At 42.7% G+C, this 22,072-nt stretch overlaps 1 protein-coding gene across 5 annotated transcripts in view; it reads right to left on the bottom strand.

The window, feature by feature from the left end:
- Window positions 1–22,072, bottom strand: part of RHOBTB3 (Rho related BTB domain containing 3) — a 34,222-nt gene that overhangs the window by 4,373 nt on the left and 7,777 nt on the right. The window contains exons 1-10 of one of the 5 annotated variants that reach the window (XM_075019627.1): window positions 20,358–20,569; window positions 19,446–19,638; window positions 16,246–16,397; window positions 14,243–14,354; window positions 13,060–13,428; window positions 10,854–10,966; window positions 9,073–9,184; window positions 7,013–7,186; window positions 5,666–5,832; window positions 4,680–4,776 (exon numbers count right to left, since the gene is read on the bottom strand). In XM_075019627.1, the coding sequence (XP_074875728.1) occupies window positions 4,680–4,776; window positions 5,666–5,832; window positions 7,013–7,186; window positions 9,073–9,184; window positions 10,854–10,966; window positions 13,060–13,428; window positions 14,243–14,354; window positions 16,246–16,397; window positions 19,446–19,638; window positions 20,358–20,402 (1,534 nt within the window). In that variant the 5' untranslated portion in view covers window positions 20,403–20,569. Of the gene's footprint in view, window positions 1–4,679; window positions 4,777–5,665; window positions 5,833–7,012; window positions 7,187–9,072; window positions 9,185–10,853; window positions 10,967–13,059; window positions 13,429–14,242; window positions 14,355–16,245; window positions 16,398–19,445; window positions 19,639–20,357; window positions 20,570–22,072 lie in introns of those variants that run through there. The other 4 variants (XR_012648845.1, XM_075019624.1, XM_075019625.1 and 1 more) reach the window with 4 other exon arrangements.

Below are 22,072 nucleotides of genomic sequence, written 5' to 3'. Positions count from 1 at the left end.
GGACAGAGACCAACGCACAGCAGAGAGACCTGCTGCTTGGGGAGGGCTGAGGTCAGGGAAATTGCATTAATAACAGCCAGCACCTTCCCACTTGCCTCATGCAAAATGCAGGGCTGCTTCTGAAGATCTCTAGCTGTCAGAAAGTCACTAGAGAGCTGCTGCCTTCTGCTGCATTGCTCTGCTGAACCTCGAGGTGATGCTGTGTCACGGTGTCCGGAGTAAGAAAGGCCAACTACCCGTAACTGCTGCTGTCTGGGAAGCGTGGTCCCATCTGGATGTGACTGAGAGTGCTACTGCCCTGGCGAGCAAGGGCAGAATGGTTTCATCCCATCCACCGCTACTTCCCTGTGTGCTCCTCTTTCTATCCTCCAGCTGCCTCAGTGCAAGTTCGATGCAGCAGAGCATACCCCCTCCCTGCTCAGTGAATCAAGTGGAAGGGACTGCTCCAGGCCACCCGACCAGCAAGACTGAGCAGATGAGGCCCTCTATAGACACACAGGAGCAACCTCACGTTCACAAGCCCTGGTCCTCATGGGAGACTTCAGCCACCTCGACATCTGTTGGCATAAGCAATCCAGGAGGTTCCTGGAATGCATTGATGACAACTTCCTTCTCCAAGTGATGGAAGGGCCAACAAGGAGAGCTTCTATGCTGGACCTTCTTCTCAACAACAAGGTGGGGCTGGTGGGGAATGTGAAGCTCAAGGGCAGCCTTGGCTGCAGTGACCATGAAATGGTGGAGTTCAAGATCCTTAGGGCAGCGAGGAGGACACACAGCAAGTTCACTACCCTGGAATTCAGGAGAGCAGACTTTGGCCTCTTCCAGGACCTGCTTGGTAGAGTATCATGGGATAAAGCCCTGGAGGGAAGAGGGGCCCAAGAAAGCTGGTTAATATTCAAGGCTCACCTCCTTCATGCTCGGGAGTGATGCATCCCAACAAAGACGAAGTCAGGTAAAAATGCCAGGAGGCCTGTGTGGATGAACAAGAAGCTCCTGGACAAACTCAAACACAAAAAGGAAGCCTACAAAGGGTGGAAGCAAGGACAGGTAGCCTGGGAGGTATATGGAGAAACTGTCCGAGCAGCCAGGGATCAGGTTAGAAAAGCTAAAGCCTGATAAAATTAAATCTGGCCAGGGACATCAAGGGCAACGAGAAAAGCTTCTATAGGTACATTGGTGATAAAAGGAAGACTAGGGAAAACATGGGCCCTCTCCAGAAGGAAACATGATTACCTGGGATATGGAGAAGGCTGAGGTACTCAGTGACTTTTTTGCCTCAGACTTCACTGGCAAGTGCTCCAGCCACACCGCACAAGACGCAGAAGGCAAAGGGAGGGACTGGAAGAATGAAGAACTGCCCAGTGTAGGAGAAGATCAGGTTCAAGACCATCTAAGGAACCTGAAGGTGCACAAATCCATGGGGCCTGATGAAATGCATCTGTGGATCCTGAGGTAACTGGCAGATGAAGTGGCTAAGCCACAATCCATCATATTTGAGAAGTCATGGCAGTCTGGGGAAGTTCCCACTGACTGGAAAGGGGGAAACATAACTCCCATTTTTGAAAAGGGAAAAAAGGAAGACCTGGGGAACTACAGGCCAGTCTCATATCTGTGCCTGGCAAGACCATGGAGCAGATCCTCCTGGAAATTATGCTAAAGCACATGGAAAATGAGGAGGTGACTGGTGACAGCCAACATGGCTCCACTAAGGGCAAATCGTGCCTGACAAATTTGGTGGCCTTCTACAACAGGATTACAGCATTGGTGAATAAGGAAAGAGCAGCTGATGTCATCCTCCTGGACTTGTGCAAAGTGCATTTGACAGTGTCCCACATGACATCTTTGTCGCTAAGTTGGAGAGACACGGATGTGACAGATGGACCACTCAGTGGGTAAGGAATTGGCTGGATCATGACACTCAAAGAGTTGTGGAGAATAGTGACAAGTGACATTCCTCAGGGGTCAGTATTGGGACCGGCGCTGTTTAACATCTTTGTCGGTGACATGGACAGTGGGATGGAGTGCACCCTCAGCAAGTTTGCTGATGATACCAAGCTGTGTGGTGCAGTCGACACACTGGAGGGAAGGGATGCCATCCTGAGGGACCTTGTGAGGTGGGCCTGTGCGAACCTCATGAAGTTCAACAAGGCCAAGTGCAAGGTCCTACACATGGGTTGGGACAATCCCAAGCACAGATACAGGCTGGGTGGAGAACAGATTAAGAACAGCCCTGTGGAGAAGAACTTGGGGGTGTTGGTTGACGAGAAGCTCAGCATGACCCAGCAATGTGTGTTTGCAGCCCAGAAAGCCAACTGTATCCTGGGCTACATCAAAAGAAGCATGGCCAGCACGTTGAGGGAGAGGATTCTGCGCCTCTACTCTGCTCTTGTGAGACCCCACCTACAGAACAGCATTGAGCTCTGGGACCCCCACCAGAAGAAGGACATGGACCTGTTGGACTGAGTCCAGAGGAAGGACACAAAGATGATGAGGGGGCTGGAGCACCTCTCCTACGAAGACAGGCTGAAAGAGTTGGGGTTGTTCAGCCTGGAGAAGAGAAGGCTCTGGGGAGACTGTAGAGCAGCCTCCCAGTACCTAAAGAGGGCCTGCAAGAAAGATGGGGAGGGAGTTTTTACAAGGGCATGTAGTGATAGGACAAGGGATAATGGCCCTCAGCTAAAAGAGGGTAGACTTAGATTAGATGTAATGAAGAAGTTCTTCACTGGGAGGGTGGTGAAACAATGGAACAGGTTGCCCAGAGAGGCTGTGAATGCCCCCTCCCTGGAAGAGTTCAAGGCCAGGTTGGATGGGGCTTGGAGCAACCTAGTCTAGTGGAAGGTGTCCCTGCCCATGGCAGGGGGGTTGGAACAAGATGATCTTTAAGGTCCCTTCCAACTCAAACCACTCTATATCTTTCTATGACACAGAGGAAGGAGAAAGGCAAAGGACAGGCTGCTGGGTGTGTGGACACCAAATCTCAAAGGATACCAGTCCGCTGGTGTGGTACCCTTTTCCTTCAAGCCAGCCCCCACGTGCTTGGCTCCAAAACGGCCACCCGGGCATCAGTCACCCACCGGAGAAATCTCATCTGACGGCCAACAGCTTTAGTACTGCTCTGCAGCAGCCCTGGGTGCTCCATGAGTGGTGAAAGCACTGAGGAAACTCCAGGTGATGGCAGAGCAAACATTTGGCGTTGGTGACACTGTACAGCTCATCCCCGAGTCACTCGGGTGCTGTCAGAGCACACGCTGACAGGTGCTGATAAGTGATGCTTATCAGCAGCATCACCGCTCAAGTTTCACGACAGGCTCGTATGGAGCCTGCTATCCATCAGGATAACTGCAACGGGGAGACAGAGGCGCTATCACTGTTGCTTTCCACAGCAGAAAAAGAAACGATTAATAAGCTAGATTGCCAAACCGATAACCCACTGGGGAACTGGAAAACGGGTAAGTAGATGTGCCTAGATTGAGCCCTGCGGGGACGCTGAGTCAGAAGGGTCTCTCTGCTCTCCTGCCTCACCAAGGGGAAGCCAGAGGCAGCTCCCACCTTCAGCAAACAGAAGGGACAAGCTGATTCCTGCAGCTTCAGGGGAACCTCGGGGTGGTTGAGACCGAAGCCCCGTAGCGAGAAGATGCCGCAAAGTGCTTTCAAACACACCCTGTCACCTCAACCAGCAGCAAGGGAAGAAAAGCAAGTCCGCTGTGGACCGAACCCACGGGTGGGTGGGTGACACCTGCCAGCACGGGTGCCCTGCTCTCCCACGTTTAATCCAGACCTGGCTATACCAAATGGGCAGTTCAGAAGAGGCACAGATGGGCCACTGGAAGACAAATCCCAGGTCCAAAGAAAGCAGGGAGGACCGAGCTCTCCTTCCTTTGCTCATAACGATTACAAAGTTGTCCGTCATCACAAATACACGTACGAGCCTTGCAAATGCCAAAGAAGACCTTTAACGTACTTTGGACAAGCAGAGCTTTGGCTCACTCAAACGAAATATCCCCTTCTGGAATACCCTGGCCCCATACCGACGGTCTGAATATGAACTACGGATCAAAGAGACGCACCCATCAGGATCACCTTCATCAGGGCGATGAAAACTCGCATAGGCAATGAGGAAAACTTTCTAGTTACATGTCGGGAAACAGATGTACTGTTTGGGAAAATAAATATCAGTTCCCTGGAAGAACCTGGGTTTATTTACTTGAACAGGCATTAGTTATTGGATTTCTTGAGATCTGCTGGAGAGTACTGCAAGGTTCCTATTTTCTTCAAAGAAAACCCCAGCCCTTGAAGAGCAGGTATTGGACGTGACTCATTACCTCAATTCAAACGTACAAACTGAACAAAAGTTATATACATAAGGTGGAGGGGCTGACATAAGATGACCAAACTGTCCCAGTTGCTTCAGTTATGGGTGGGAACCTGGCCATCAGTACAGGAACCAAAAGACAAGGGGATGCAGTTGCGGGCTATGCTGCTCTTCACGCGTCGCATGCTGGTCCCACGGTCGGGTGGTGCAGCACCCAGCTCAAACAGACTCTGGACTGGACTAGACTGTGTGGCCTAAAGAAGTCCCCATCGTCTTCTCATGCAGAAGTAGTACTGTCCAGTACCTCGCTTTGGATTTAAGCAGAACTGCGAAACGCGTCTTGTTGTAGAAGTAATTGGTAGGTTACCTGAAAGATCTTGAAATTCAGGCTTTTGACTGAAGATGAGGTAGTTCGTGGCAATAAAATGAAGCAGCCAAGTCGAAAGGCAATCAGAATTGTGAAACTGCGAGAAGAAAGGAAACACAATCAACACTTAATGCTACCGTGTCTACAAGACAGCTACGCCTTGCTTGTCAAAATATTTCAGATTTCCCCTGTCAACATACATAGCAGTTTACTACAAAAAGTTTTGACTGTAGGAGGTAACGAAGGAAAAGTCATTGATGGAAATATGTAAACAGACGGAGACCGAAGAACGAAGGATAAAACTCCCTCTCCGGGGGATGTGACCTAACCCCTGGTCCTCCTCTGGTCATGAATCTTGGAAATTTTTGTCTTCTGCAGAGAAGCAGAATTGGAGAAAAAGGTAAGTAAGGAGCATGGCACGCTGGTTTTGTCGTCTCCTCTCTCTCCACGAAATCCTGTCTGTTCAAGACAATATCCTGCCTGAGACTTGTAAACGATTCAGGTTTTATTTTCCTCTTCTGTTTTCCAAACCTCTCTTCACTGTCTCTCTTTCTCTCTCTCGTCAGCCGCTAGTCTTGTCTTTTCCTGCTTCGTATGTATTTCCCTCAATATTCTATCAGGTTAGATCTCCTTTGCCACTTGCGTATCATACAATTTCTTTTTGACTGAAAGGGCAAGTAGTGCTTCTTCACGTGCCTGAAACACCTCTTTTCTGGCAGAAGCTGCAATTCAGCTCAACTGCCGCAACGTGCCCATGACGAAGGAATTTGCACTGATCATCGTTCGGCAGCGCATTCTGCAATAAAAGGCTGAAGGCCGTATTTTAGCCAGCCTTGTGCCGCCAGATAGCCCTCATCAGCAGATTGTGGATCGGCGTTTGTCCTTGGGGAGGGAAATCATTAAGGCAGTAAAAATGTTATCAGTGAAACAAACCCCCCTAATCAGAGTCGACGTGTATATTCCTGGTTGCTACACACAACACGTACCTTGGCTTTTTTGAGCAAGCTGACAATGCTGAGACTTGTGGATGCCAGTTCGCGGCTAGGCATGCTCTGAAGCTGCGTGATAATGTAGAGCTCACAAATATGCTGGAGTCTCATTACTTGGTACATCTCTGCACAGATCAAGAGAGACATAGCTTGCAGAATACTGGCTGAAAAACACGAAGACATAAGTTACATGTAATTTGCCTTTTTGACAAGATGAGCAAAGCCACTTTTCACCCAGTCACCTTTTAAACAATGGACACAAAACCGAACCGCTGTGGATCACCTTATTTCCTTTTCATTATTATCGTTATAACTTTGCTACATTGCTCACTTTTTGCTGATAAACGACTTGACAGGAAAAGAGAAGCTAGTACTTTTTAGGAGGTAAGTGTCATAAATCGTTATCAAAATCCCGCATCTTGAAGATGGCAAGTCAAGTGCTGCTGGTCTATTTAAAGTAAGTGATGACTAATAAGAGGATCTAGCTTTCCTTTCAAAAAAGAACATCTGCGATACATGTACAAGAAACTACAGCAAAAAGGCCAAAAAGAAGATGGAGCAACTCTATTTTTGAAAAAAATATGCTATGGTGTTTGCATATATAAACTGATGGGCAAGGAAACATTAGGCGGACTGAAAAAGAGAAACATATGGAAAACCTGAGAATGAGGTAGAAGTATTTGAAAAGAAAACAGAACCAAAAATACATAACACAACATCATTCTTTCATTATATCAAAGGAAAGTTATCTGTATTTCAACCTTATTTCTTATTTAGCGTGTAGATTTTCTTCCCACTAAAAAAGACAAAGGTTAAGACACAACGAATACTGTAGCTCAATTTTTCTTGCCAAATGCACCAGTTGACATACTTTTATTCTGGTTTTACATACAAATAAGGTATTCATGTGTACAAATAAGATATTCTTGCAATTTAACCTTGTTTATATTAAACTTAGCAAAATATATGTTCAACAAAATGACAATTTTGAAATAAAACCCAGAATTAAGATTAGAAAGCAGTATTACTGTGTTGTAGAGCAAAAATTCCAAACATTGTAATGGACCAGAAATGCAATTCCACAGTTTTTTGAGTCTTGCTGTTTCAGCACAAAACAAATACAGCTTTATTAGTGGTATTTGTTCTGCCTGCTGTTGAATTTACTTGAATAAGAGTGATTTATTTCTTTATTGCACAATATGAACTAGTTCTCTTTCTTGAGATGTTCTACATTAACAAGACCAGCATTTTTCAATGAAATAAATGCTGCTACTTTGCTCTCTATCAATGCCCCACTGCAGAAAAATGAGTAACAGAAATACGTGTATTTTAAAATTTTCTTACCTGGGCAGCAGGAGTCGGTATAAAGGTACTCTAGAAAGGAGAGGAAAGTGTCTTTGGAAACCCCATACACTGGAACCAGAACACTATTTGCTTCTAGATAATTACCATTAAACATAGCTGCCATTACCTCACAGCGAGCTACCAGAACTGCTCTGTGGGCTGGTACAGTTGCACCTGCAGGACATGAGATAAAAATCAATGATGATTTTACATACCCAGAGAGATCTTGATTTTAAAGCTCATATTTTCTTAGAAGGCCTCCACTTCACTGAACATGACTGAAGTGTTTGAAAGTAACACTATCCAATAGATAACTAATAGCACACTCTGAGATTTAGAGCTGAAAATAATTAAACAATTGTCTAATCCTAAAAAAACATTTCTGCATGAAGGGTGGGTGTGGACAAATTGAGAAAATCATTAGCATTTAAAAACCATCTCATCCTTATTCTCACAAAAGCATGCAACACTTTTTTTCCCCCTTGTATCTTTATTTTTAAGGGTGGAGATATTTATATTCCATAAAAAATCACCTTTGACACTGCAGCTATGTTAGGGTACCCAAGCACATTCTTTGCAGACAAGATGGGAACAGATGATGTTTCTGTATGTTTGTAACAGACAAGTCAGCCTCTGCTCCCCCATATCTTTTTAATCCTGGCCACAAAGAGGAGTAGGTAATTACCATCATCTCAAGAGACTTTTTAAAAGAAAAGTCCCCACAATGATTTAGATATTTCTTCTCACACTTTTCAGGTTAAGCAATAGGCACATCTAACCTAGGCGCCTGCAAGGCTGAAGGTTGCTTTCGTAAGGAGTCACCTATCATAGAGAAGTTGCAGAGACCTGTGACAGAAACATGAAGATCAGTACGGGAGCATCTAGAAGGGCAGTAAAACCCAGCAGATGTTGATGGCACCTAGTGGATATGTCCCAGTGCTTGTGCAGGTGGGAACATGAGTGAGATAAATAGGTTTTAAAATAAAATCACCATCCCCTGTGAGGCAGTCCCTGGTTTAGCCTTGCTACCTTGGTGCTATACCACTGCTGGAACCTTTCCTTTGTTTTGCTAATCCTGTGAGGGATGCGCGTGAATCCGAGGCACAAAGTCTGCCATGGCAGGCAGACGGCATCCGTACAGGCTTAGCCCTGATAAACCACGTTGAGAGTGGATGTGGTGACCGAACCCCCCCCTTCTCCTTGCAAACATTGCTGACACAAAACCACGAGCACCTTGCCACCGCGGGCAAGACAGAAAGCTGCACTCTTTGATGGAAGTCTGCCTGCGGTTTGTGGTTTGCTTTCGGATCGCAGCTGCAAGTAATTGCGCGGAGGTAAAGCTTCTCTCCGAGAGCTGCCCTGAGGACAGAGCCAGCTGAGGATCTCACTAACGTGGTGACGTCCTCCCGGCCAGGGACGCTTGGCTGGGTGACATTGCCAGTCGCCTTCACTGTAACCACGAGCGATGTCTGTATTATCATCGCTCTTATCGCTACTGAGTTCATAACGGCTTTTATCCATCATTATTTGAATACAGTTAGATCTGTCAGATCTAACAGAAAAAGCATTAGCGAGTATTTAGATGCTTAATAAAGTATACATACGTTAGTATTTCTGATGTTTGGCTGGTTTAACTCTCTCCCTACTGGAGCTCAATGGGGGCTGTTCTTTTGTCTGCCATTTGCAAACATGATCGTGTGGACATTGGTCTGGTATTGTACATGGACCCGCTTTAAAAACCAGATGGGTGGAAGTAAGGCAGCCAGGGAGGGATCTGGGCACTGCTGTGACCCAGACCTGCCCGGCAGCCTCAACCTTTACTGATGCAGAACCCCTCAGGGCAGTCGCGTTATGACAGTGGACACTGCTGTAAAGCATCCATAAGGACAAGTGTTAGTTCTAAGCAAAAACTGCTTTCCACGGTGATAGCAAAGCATATACATTTTCCTAGTTTTGACACAACAGAAAATACAGTCACCTCCATTTCCCACTCTCCTGCAGAGAGGATAATTGCTGGAGGTGCAGTGGTGAGTATGTCAACAGCAGCAGGGGTACCCTACCTTGTATTTTGAAGATGACATCAGCTAGGACAGGCGTATTAAAAAACAGCCTGAGAGAAGTATTATACAGCCGTTTTATCTGGTGAGATCTGCAGTCCTTTACAGTGTTTACCTGCAAAATAAATTATTAATAGAACACTGTCATGTACAGTTGCCCACAGAATGAAAGATTACAAGACATCATTTATGTGGGGAAACTAAACAACATTCTTTTGCTGTCTACTCTATGTTCTTTTGCTAATGCTATTCAGCCATGCCTCTCGCACATGCAATCCTCTGCAGTCACCTGTATTGTTTATTTTCCTATTTCCCACAGTGCAGCAATCCTCCAAGGCATCTCTGTCTCCTACAGTCACACCCCAGCTCTTGCCTTGGTACTCTCTGACCTGTGACAAAACTCCCCCATCCAGCACCTCTGGGCAAGTTTGACTGCATCACAAATATTCTGGACTCCACACCTTTTCATACATGCCCTGTTCAGGCCCAAGGCTGCGGTAACACAAAGTTTGAGGGCTCTTGGGGGGGAACACTGGTGGACACAGATCCATCCCCTGGCACAATGCCGCATACAGATGCAAGGCAGCTAAAAGTTGTGAGTTTCTTGATATTGCCATGATATTGCCTCCACAGAGGCAGAGGGAGCTTACAGGCTGAAGCACAGACTTCTTTTACAATAATCTGGGCATGTTAGTGTCAAGACCCTCCAAAAACCAGTACTTCCAGTTAGTTTTCAATTTTGTTTTTTTTTTACTTTAAAAATGGAATCTCAAGCTACCAAAAGGAACAACATCAACACCATATTACTAGATTGTGGTAAGCGAAATTCAGATAAGGTTGAATTTATGGTTAAAATCTTATCTAATTTATTAATTAATTTTTAATTTTATCAAGAAAAATGACAATTCATTTCTATGCCTTTGAAGAAAAACTTTTAATTATGAAATGAAAGTACCCCGCAGGCATTAAAAAAAAACAAACCAAAAACAAAGAAACAACAACAACAAATCAGGCTTATTATCTTAAAAGCTTTCAGGACTTTGTAAGTCCAACCCTATGAATATTTCAGCTCTGACACTCAGGACTGGCAAGGCTACAACTGAGCGATCAGAAGCTTAAAACTGCTAAGTAAGTTTTTGATCTTTATATGACGTTATCTCAAGACAGTCCAAGATTATTTCCCATTTAAATTGACAGAAACACTTTGTGCAAGTTCTATAGTATCAGGGAATGTATAAGCTTTACTGGGTAGCAAATGGCTGTTAAAACTAATTCTATACCGTAACATTTTATTAGCATAATAATGTGACATAAATTACATTTTACTGTGAAGTCATCTGCTGAATTAAATATATCGAGTTACAGACAGCTTTCCACACCACAACATTTAAAAGAGAAAACACCTCTCCTGATCTACTGCAGAAGCATAACTTTTGGCACATATTCAGGAAAGCAAAGCTCTCCTGGGCAGCCTCTATTACATGAGAATTAGCAACACATAATCATATTGTTAGACAATGTGCAAAGCTGTGAATATGAGTAATCCTTTTCAGATACCTACTTGTGTGCTTTTTACCCATTACACTAATTCTGCACATTACATCAGTATCTCTGTTTTTCTGTTTTGTAAATGCCTGTGAACAACCCACTGATAAAGTAATAAAAGCTGTGTAAGCCAAAGTGAGTTTAAAACAAAGACTGACAAGGAAACCTTGTCTACAAAACAATTTCCCAAGAACTTAAGTAACTAATACTAAGAGTTACCCCAAGAGAGTTAGATGTACCTTCCCTGGAGTTTTCAGGATACATTTAACTTTCTCAAGCACATGTTCAGTTTTTTCTGGATCCTTCAACTTCTTTTTTATATCCTCTTCTAATCGTTCCCACTGGAAAGCACCTGCCACAAGAGCAGGTAAAGTTGGATTATAAATCAACAAGGCACAGGACTATGCAGGCAGAGAAAAGACGATATCAATGCCAAACAGATCCTGCAGAAACTTTTTTTTTTTTTTTTTTTTGTGCATAAATCAGCCAGATCTTTGTGCTTAGGAAGGGCAAGATACAATTCTTGCACAATCAAACTTCCATGGTACTTTTACAAGAATACAAAGACTTGGGCATCTCTCTTGCTTTCAGAATTAACTTCTGAATTCCTCCCAGTTCAATCATTACATATTGCAGGTAGATAAGCAGAAAAAAAATAATCCTGAATGTTTCAATATTTGTGGAAGTTTTTTAGCTTCTGCTCATACTGCTAGTTGCATTGCTCTGTAGGTGTCTGAACCAGAAAAGCTTCATGCACAATTATATTCTGAGTACTGGTAACTAAAAACAGCACAAAGTTTGCAGTCGAATTTCTTTTTTTCTTGTGTTCAGAGTCAAAGCCATGATAGCCTCTCACATCCTTCAATAGCTTCCTTGGAAAAATGAAAACTGTTTGCCAGCGTTGAAACAAACATAGTTTATCTTCATACACTTCACTGGAGTAAGTGTCAAAGACACCACGGGGCTTTTTGGTAACAACTTTCAGCTCTGATCCCCAGGGCCATGCAGCAAGGGGGAGTCAGGGGCAGATAAAGCTCAGGGTAAAGCACAAGTCAGCATAGCCCTGAAGGCACTCTGCTGCGGATAAAGCTGAAACAGCGTCTTCAGCTCTATCTTCAGCTCTATCAGCTCCTATGTTCACCGTATGGATGGTGTTTATAACCCTGTGGGCATAATGTCATGGTCCTGGAAAGCTGAAAACAACGATACCGCCTCACGATCTTATCTCTTAGCCTGTGCCTCAAGTGTCTTCCAAAGTCCTCGTCACCTCTCAGAGGCACAAAATGGTGCCATGACTTTTGGCAATGGCCTTCAGGTTGGAAGCTGTGACTTACAGCAGATTTTCGCCTAAAACCGTACAAAGTTTCCCACCTCTTTGGTTGACACAGACAAAAGTAAAAAGTAAAATTAGTGCACAAAAGGCAGCAGACACAAAGTTGTAAATGGTAACAGATGAAGATGCTGCGCTCAGATGCTGCTGAAATTCCAGGCTTAATCCCCTATTCATGTCACTAATAAATAAAAAAAAATAAAAATAAATCCATTCACACTAAAAAACTTCTGCATCTCTTCTTTATGTTTTAGACTGGTTTGGAAAGAACTAAAAGGGATGCTTTCAATGTACAAACTCTAACTGAAAGTGTCTCCCTTGTGTCTTCACGAGCCAGTGTTCATGTCTCAGCTACTAAGGCAGAAATCCTTTTCATACATCAGGCAGGTATCACTCTATGGCTATTGGCTAAGCTTCTTTATAGATGCAGCTCTAACATTATAATTATTTGGGGCTTTTTTTAAAGTTACAGTTAAAACCAGAATGCATCATTAAAAAGCCTACTAATTCTCTCAACAGATATCGAATATATATTCTTATGTGCTGACAGCTTGCAAAATATTTTATAAAGAACAAACAGGTATCAGGTACTTCCAGAAAAAAAAATATTTCTCTGTCACCTAAGGATTCTTAAGCAACATTTGAAAAGTTAAAGTGTCACTGCTGTTTTAATGACAGCTGGGATTAGGCAGGTGAGGTCCCTGCCTGTACTGAACTGGTAGCAAAACTCATGCAGTATATCAGAGCCCCCTGCACTCCAACCAGTTATCACTGTTTTCTCTTCAGCAGCACCACATCCAGAAGAGAAATCACTTGAGTTTTCTTAAGTATCCCTGAGCTCTCGTCCATGCGTTTAGAACACGCAACAATTTTAAGTATTTCAAAAGCCTGGGATCTGAAACCGCCTCAAACTCTAGATTTTTTTGGCAAACCTTTTGAATATTATTGGCGTTAGCTTACGGACTTTGTTCAGTAAAATATGATGCTTAATTTACGTTCGCTAGATCTGGAAAGACAACTAATTGAATTTTTACTAAATCGAGGCAAAGGGCTTTTTTCAGGAGACATCACCTGTACGAGAAATGAGTAGCCGGACCTGTTCCCGGGGAGGGTACCTGAATAAATGAAGTGGAGGATGTCTGGGAGACAAGAGCAGAAGACAGAGTCCTTCACCACCACCCTCACCGGCGGGACACAGGGTGGGATGCCGCGGGGGGCCGGGGGTGAGGGGTCCCCCGCCTCCACGGAGAAGAGGCTCCGCGCCGTCCGCACGATGGAGGCGTCGCGGATGTCGGCGGGGGTCTTCACCTCGAAGAGCAGCATGAAGAGGTGGCTGACGGAGCAGAGGATGATCTTGTGAGCCTCCACCACCGAGCTGAGGTCTTCGGGGTAGAACGCCACGTCCGCGCACTGGCAGCAGCAGAGCAGGTTGTGCAGGTCCGCGTTGTAGTGCGAGGCTTCGCCCTTTAAGATCGGCATTTTTTCTGTGGAAGGCAACGAGCCAGGCTGTAGAACTGAAGCAAGGATTAACCGCGGGACAACGCTGTTCCCAGAGAGCTGATCAAATGAAGGACAATTTTTGAAAGAAGTATTCAACAGGAAAATTTCTTATATGCCATTTGAATATGTTTAGTAAAATACTCTAAAAATGGAAACACTTAGTACAGTAAAATAATATAAGAAATACTTAGTTTAGTAAAAAGTGTCCATCCTTTTACGAAACCTCTGCAGGCACTTAGGTTTGAAAGAAACCTGGCCTGTGAATCCCAAACCTAAGGGATCTGAGTGAATTTCTAGTACGTGTGAGAGGAGACAGCTATATATTTAGAGGTAACTACTTATCAGTAATTACATTGCTGAATGAATGCATCAGATGCTTAGAAATCGTGTGCAGGGGCATACACCTCTCCTTTGTTTTGTTTGCAGCAAATAAAAATATTACTTGGTGATATTGTAGAATAATAAAGAATGATGTAAAGACTTCCTTTTGTAATTTCTCTATAACACTTTTATGTAATGCTTTTATTAATTTACTTTTGCACTATTTCATGCACCAGAAAACCACTCCTATTATTTTTGCCTGAAATAAATTAGGAGTCCATTGCAATATTACATATTGCTTCACAATTCCCCCCAAATTAATTAAAGCATCACTAAAAGATGATGACACTAGAGCAACATAACCAGAATAGCTGATGATAGATAGCACAGCTCACCGTAATGATTACAAAATGTTAACTGTGCAAAGAACATGACACACATAACGAGTGATACTAGAGACCAGACATCAGCGAGCACCTGGCTGTTCAAGCTGAGGTGGTTGAACTCGATGGCACTTCTGCATCTTTTTCCTTTTCTTCATTTTTTCAGATGACTTCTGATTCAAAGTTTGGATCATAAAATATTCCAGCTAAAACACAAAATGTATTTTTAAAGAACCCTAGTTATTTAAGAACAACCTAGACATCAAACTAAGGAGAACGAGCAGGTGCTGTATGCAGGACTGAGGCTACTGCCACTATGAACAGTCATCCAGGAGAGTCGCAGCACCCCTTTACCGGGAGCAGGGACCAAATGTAGTTGGAATTAGCACAATTTAAAAGGCTATTTATGCAAATTATGGGAGTTAATTCTCTCGTATTTAATCTTCCCAGAAATGACAGGTACAAAGGTATCCGATTTACCACCTTCCATGGATGACCGATTATAGAATTACAGAGAAGAATAAGACTTGGTGGGTAATGATGAAGTGCAAGTGACAGAAGTAACAGAACCACATATGAGCTCTTCAGCTTGCAACTGACTACCACCATCACCACGCAATGTTACCATGTCCTCTGAAAAAGTCATACTATGGGCTGATCTTTGTGGGCAAGGTTTGTCTCTACTGGGACAGACTAAAAGCATCATCCCTGCAATAAAAAAGTACCTGAGGGGAAACGATCCCTTTTACAGGAATGAAGAGGCACAAAGGGTGGTTTAGTTCAAATTAATGCGTGTCTTAAACACTTTCATCACCCAAGGTATTACTGTAGCCCATATAGTGTTTTCTAAAAACTAGAAAAATGTTCCAGCTGGACAGATGTTGTGTGCCTTCCTCTGTTTTAATTAGGAATGACGAGATCCAATAGAAACTGGCTAACTGGTGCCAGATATTCCAAGTTACTATCAAATCCCAAGGGAACACACTGTACTTACACACCAGGGACAACAACAGTACAGACTATGTGCAATTACTCTCCTGAAAGAACTGCATGTTTTTGTTCAAGAACAAATGCCACTGGGAAAGTTACCAAAAGATTCAAAAGAAGACTGAGCTTAAAACACCTCGTAAAACTGAAAATGAAATACCAGTGTGAAATAATTTTGTGGAGAAGAAAAATACATCTGAAAGACTGTATTTAGAAACTGCTCAGCAGGCTTCCTTGTCTTCAGGAGAGTGGAAAGAGGATAAACTTATTAAAGGTAGGACATTTTAACAAGCTTCTCAGCTTCTGCCTTGTTCAGCTTCGGTGCAGCTGACCCCGGGTTCTGCTCAGGATTGCAAATTGCACCAAGACTGCAAACCGAGCGACCGCAACAATATGATAAAAAACAGGTAATTCAACAATCTCACCCATCTCCCTTTACAAGTAGAACAGCTGTGAGAGTTTGAGCAATTAAAATTAAAAATATCGGAACATTATGGAATGATTCAGCTTGGAAGGGCCCTTTGGAGGTCACCCACCCAGGGCACCTGCTCAAAACAGGACTCATCTTCAAAGTGACAAAGTGGCATTGTCAAGTGCCTTGTCCAGCTGGGGTTTGGTTATCCCATCCCAGCAAGATAAAAGGACAGGAATGGAGGCATGGGGGCTAATTCTTTCAGTGTGTACTGTGACTTTCCTAAAACTTCCTAGAAGGTACCTAAAACTGGAGCAACCTCAGTACTGCCAATTTAGCTAGAATCATAGAATCACGGAATCGTAGAATGGTTTGGGTTGCAAGGGATCTTACAGATCATCTCGTTCCAAGCCCCCTGCCATGGGCAGGGACACCTTCCACTAGACCAGGTTGCTCAAAGCCCCATCCAGCCTGGCCTTGAACACTGCCAGGGATGGGGCAGCCACAACCTCTCTGGGCAACCTGTGCCAGTGCCTCACCACCCTCATCATAAAGATTTTCTTCATAATATCTAACCTAAATCCAGCATCGGTGGGAGGGCTCATGGTGTGCCTCCGCTCACTCTCCGAAGCCCTGACATCGGTCACGCACCTCCCATGTGTGCCACCCTGCTTTCAACCCAGGGGTTTCTCACTCACCACTCCTCCAAAGTACTTCTGTACGTAGAAGTCATTAAGAGCATGCAGTTCGAGGTAAGTGGCTCCCAGTTCCTTGGCAAGCTGAACGCCCTCGGAGGTGGTGACGCAGCTCCTCCTGTCCGAAGTGCACAGGGGGCAGGTACAAGACACTCCTGGGGTAAAAAGTCATAAAAAAAAAAAAAAAAAATTTTTACCAAATAATCTAGAATATTTAGCTTCCTAAATAATTGTAAAGATTTATTATTTAGAAAAGAACAAAAAGGGAAATGGAAACATAGTCATTTTCTAATAAGAAATCTATAATTATTTCAAAAAACCCCAACTTCTTATTAATCGGTTCAAAATATTAGCTGCTATACAAAACTCAGTTTACATTTCATCAGCGTTAATTTACATTCAGTTTTGCAAAGGTGGAAAAGTCAAGCAGGACTCCCAGAAGTCAGTTTTGGCTTAGGGCCTCAGTATCCTGATACACACAGGTGTTGCACTAGCCTGCAGGTGTTACCATTCATTAATGTCACCCTTAAACTCGTTTAATTATTGTGGCTTGTCCATGCAAGAAGCACGCACTATAATGGAAGGGAAAAATTTCCACTGCTGTCCCAGCTGTTACTGGCAAGTACATACTGCGGAATATAATTCAATTACACATATTTTACAAAAAAATTTTTTAAGCCAAAATAGGTGGGTTTAAGATTCTGCAAGTTGTCATAACGCGACTGCCCTGAGGGGTTCTGCATTGGTAAAGGTTGAGGCTGCCGGGCAGGTCTGGGTCACAGCAGTGCCCAGATCCCTCCCTGGCTGCCTTACTTCCACCCATCTGGTTTTTAAAGCGGGTCCATGTACAATACCAGACCAATGTCCACAGGATCATGTTTGCAAATGGCAGACAAAAGAACAGCCCCCATTGAGCTCCAGTAGGGAGAGAGTTAAACCAGCCAAACATCAGAAATACTAACGTATGTATACTTTATTAAGCATCTAAATACTCGCTATTGCTTTCTATGTTAGATCTGACAGATCTAACTGTATTCAAATAATGATGGATAAAAGCCGTTATGAACTCAGTAGCGATAAGAGCGATGATAATACAGACATCGCTCGTGGTTACAGTGAAGGCGACTGGCAATGTCACCCAGCCAAGCGTCCCTGGCCGGGAGGACGTCACCACGTTAGTGAGATCCTCAGCTGGCTCTGTCCTCAGGGCAGCTCTCGGAGAGAAGCTTTACCTCCGCGCAATTACTTGCAGCTGCGATCCGAAAGCAAACCACAAACCGCAGGCAGACTTCCATCAAAGAGTGCAGCTTTCTGTCTTGCCCGCGGTGGCAAGGTGCTTGTGGTTTTGTGTCAGCAATGTTTGCAAGGAGAAGGGGGGGCAGGAAATCGGTCACCGTACCAGTTAACTGCTAAAAATCTGTTAGCGACCTTGGCTCAACTTTGCTTAATGCCAGGAAGAAGTTGCCGGCCATGTATGTGTTTCCAAATGTGCCATGCATGCTCTACATTAATTTCCTCTGCTCAGACCTATGGATAATATGTAATAACACAGCTTTTCTTTTATTTCTTTTGGCAGCACCACTTGCTACTACAGAGGATTAAGATCTTAGTAATTTGTATGAGCAAACTGCTGTGTTCACAAATACCTCCTAGAAACAAAAGGGTTCTGTGTGTGCACAGCAGTCTGCTCCAGCCGGTCCCAAAGTGAAACTGCGGCTGGAGAGCCTGACTTCTCCCACGGTCACATTATTTAGGGAGGAAGACAGAAAAAAAAAAAAAGTGGAAAAGAAAAGTCCCAGTAGTGGAGTCACTCAGACTGATGGTATAGTGTGCTTAAACAAAAAGTGTAAGAAAATGTGTTGGGGAAGACAAATATTAGCAAGACCTTGCCTTTAGAATGGCAGATTTATTATCCCTGTATAAATCAGAGCTTAAAAACATTTTATCATTATCTATGAATTACTAGAGGGAAGAAAATAAAGATTTAATTGTTACAGAGTTCTTTAACAGTCTTTTCTCAATCACTGAGCAAAAAGATATCTATGTAGACCCTGGCAAAACTGAGCATTACAGCCACAAAAGACATACTTCATATAGTGTAATATTTTTTTGTACATTATAAAATAAATGTCTACATCTACATCTATCATAGCAGGACAGATGCTCAGAAACACTTGTTTTAGTCAAACTCAAAGTAAAAGATGACTCACAGACTCAAGTTTTGAATTCATTGATTTAGAAAAAAAAAAAAAAACCAAACTAAAAATCAGGCCACACAACTAAAAAGACCATATGAAAATCAACAAAAGCAGAATGCAAAACATTTGGAAGCACAGAACAAAGTTTGTATGTTTGTTCTATCGGTGTCTGTGGTACTCTTTCGGAACTTTATTTCCCTGATGTAAACAGAGAGGAGTTGCTAACGTCTACCCAAACAGTGAACGTGTTCTCACCAGCATTGCCCTCGTCAGCTGCTGGACACTTGTATGTCCACTCGGTCCTTCCACACTCATGAAACTTTGATTTTGCTATTGATTAGACAGCAACAACAACTTTGTGGTAGCTAAACATTCAGTGCAAAATCAATTTGCATTGCTCTCACAGCAGACTACTGATCAGCCTGGACAGGGTGTTATGTGAACACATAAGCTATACCATCGCTATACCATAGCTACCCTGCCATGACAGGTCAGCTCGGTTGACGCAGCAGCATGTGGCACTTTGTGGTACCCAAAGGGCTGGTGCCTCTGTTCTTATGACAGCATGCCAGAGAATTTCACACCCCTTTGCCAGTGGTTGCAAGCTGATGGACTTAGTTTTAATCTTGTACACTAGAGATATTTTATACCTGAGACATGACCAGAGAGAACTGGTAACCATAAGATTCATTTCATACACTCAGATGTATGCTGCTTAATCCAAAGCGCTAGATTTAATCCCCGTGTGTGATGGCTCCACAAGAAGAGTCGTTGCAGAGGTCAAAGCAGGTTAGGATGCCTTTCATCGCCAGGGTTAATTAAGCATAATGCTCTTGCCAATACACCAGTCTACAGAGCCATAATACATGCACATATTACCATCATCCTGACAGACTAATTGTTTCTGTTAGCAACTTGGAAAAACAATCAGCTTCTACTGAAATTACAGCATATCTAACTTCCAAGTGAGATTTTAACTATTACTACAGGAGACTGGATACATACCGGTTTTTCGTGCACCAATAGCAGAAATTATCACTGGAACTGAGCAGTGGTTTGAGGCCTTTTTTATCATTGGTACATAACCGTCCTTTAGTTCTTGAAATGAAGTCTTGTCATTGACAGAGTATTTAATCACAATAATATCAGCTCCTCCAATGAGACTGCGAGAGGTGTACCAGTCACTGTCAAATATATCCTAAACAGAAAAAACACTGATCAAAGATTTCCTGTCTATAAAGGAAAAGGTGAAATACTCAAGTCTTAATGCAAAACCTTACAAAAGTATTTTTAACTGATAAGTTAATCTCTTATTTGAAGACGTGCAACAAAGACCAGAATTCATGCTTTGTAATTTCCTTGTCTGGAGAACAAGTTGTTCATTGTAGTACACAATAAATCTCTTTTATGAATTCAGGAATTCTTCAGGAAGAAAAAATAGGGTTTATCTAGGAATATACTTTGCAGGAAGAAACTTTACTGGTTTAATTACTTAACTTTCAAATGTTTTCATTACGGAAGTAAAAGCAGCTTCAGTGGTAGAGGTTTGCAGCAGTTCATACAAACCCATTATTTATCACAACATTTTAGGGAGAGGGTTACACAGAACTATGCTATGTACCTATGAACCTTTAAATACAAGTTTCAGCAGTTGGGTGTGATTTTTATCTGCTTCACAAGAGCTTTCATGTAGCTTTAAGAAGTGTTAATGTCTTCAGGATAAGGCCTTTAATCACATAACTAAACTTTCTCGACTTCACATTCAATTTGTCATTGTTCTGCGCTGTAAGTGTAAGTCTTACACTCTAAAATGATTTTGTATCCTGTTAATTTACAACTGTGCTATATCCCCTGCAACATACAGGTAATACTTGTATATTTGTCATGAGACATATAGTTTCACAATTTCTGTCTTACCTGAAGTGGCTTAGAAATACCAATGAAAGACACGGCTTTGTACATATGCTCAATCGAAAATTCTTGATGAAAATCTGGAACTGGTCCAGAGAACTGAAAATCAACTCACAAAACTAAAGTACTACAACATCTTAGAACAGACAGACGTTACTGTGGCCATTCAATAAAGAGGGCTCATAAGAAAGATGGAGAGAGACTTCTTACCAGGGCCTGTAGTGACAGGACAAGGGGCAATGGTTTTCAACTGAGAGAGGGTAGGTTTAGACTGGATATAAGGAAGACTTTTTTTTTTTTTTTTTTTTTTTTTTTTTTTTTTTTTAATGTGGGTGGTGTGACATTGAAACAGGTTGCTCAGGGAAACTGTGGATGCCCCATCCCTGGAAATGTTCAAGGCCAGGTTGGACGGGGCTCTGAGCAACCCGATCTAATGAAAGATGCCCCTGTCCATGGCAGGGTGTTGGACTAGATGGTTTATAAAGGTCCCTTCCAACCCAAACCATTCTACGATTCTGTAACAGACCTGTACAACATGACGCAAAGCATAGAAGAACTTGGGATCTTGAGGAAAAAATGGAAACAAGCAATCATGAAATAAAGAAGATGTGAAAGAGTGAGCACAGAAGAAGTGCCAAAAGCGACCCAAAGTTTGGGTTCGGGATGGTCAGTTTGATTTTGAAGAACAGGTTACAGAAATAAGAGCATTACAGATGGGAACCAGAGAAATACATAAAAGATTATTGATATCAACAAGTGGCTTGCACTGTCAATATAATTATTTTTGATCACTTCAAAGAGTCATTGTTTCAAACCTACGAGGTAGCTGCAGTACTCTTAAGTACAAGAGGTAGCACGAACTTGACAGAAGTGTATCAGTCAGCAAATATTTGCCTAGACTGTCAGTGCACATCATACCCAATTTAGGTGTTGTCTTTAACAAAAATAAGTCAGGAACTGAACTTAAAGTACAATAGGCATTCCCATTAATTTCTTTAATAGACGTTCTTGTTCTGTAATAAGAAAATGACAGTTAACAAGTTATCATGAATAGATATTGTTTGATTCACCATGTTGATGAACTTTAAGAGCACTGCTCTTAGTATTTTTTTTTCAGTCAGCTCAGTTAGAGACTATTATAATCCCAGGCTAAGGAAAAATCTCCACCAGCATTTAACAGAATAATTTTGGCTGTGTTAAGAATATAAAGTTAACACATAAACACACGTTTAGCACCTATAGCATATAGGTGCTATATTGCTATATTGCTTTGAGACAGCCAGCTAGATGGGCATTTGCAGAATTTGATCACATAGTCAGGCAAAAATTGAGAATTTTCAAGGGACAGCTTTAATACATTTTAGCTGACGAAGATCTCAACAGAGAATTTTTAGTAGAGTTGTATACATTTAACATGACAAAGGTCTAAGGGAAAAATGCAATACAAACCAAAAAATAACATAGAATATTTAGTTGTTCTATGCTGGCAGACAGAAAGTATGCCTGTTTCTTTGCAATTTCCTTCTAGCTGCCTGTCTTCAAGCTCAGGCCAGTTTGTACATGCCCATCTCCGAGGTCAGTGATAACCAGCAGTATCACCAGCAAGGTCCAGAGAACAGTTGCACAAATACAAAAGAACTCCAACACAACTTTAAGCATTAATAATAAAAAAAGTTTATGCAATCTTCTTACAGAATATGTAATATGTATTTCTTACATGT

This window comes from Buteo buteo, chromosome Z, assembly GCF_964188355.1.
Source record: "Buteo buteo chromosome Z, bButBut1.hap1.1, whole genome shotgun sequence".
In the NCBI taxonomy this organism is placed as follows: Eukaryota; Metazoa; Chordata; class Aves; order Accipitriformes; family Accipitridae; genus Buteo; species Buteo buteo.
The sequence above is the reverse complement of the archived record's forward strand: the minus strand, read 5'-3'. Positions and strand labels throughout refer to the sequence as shown.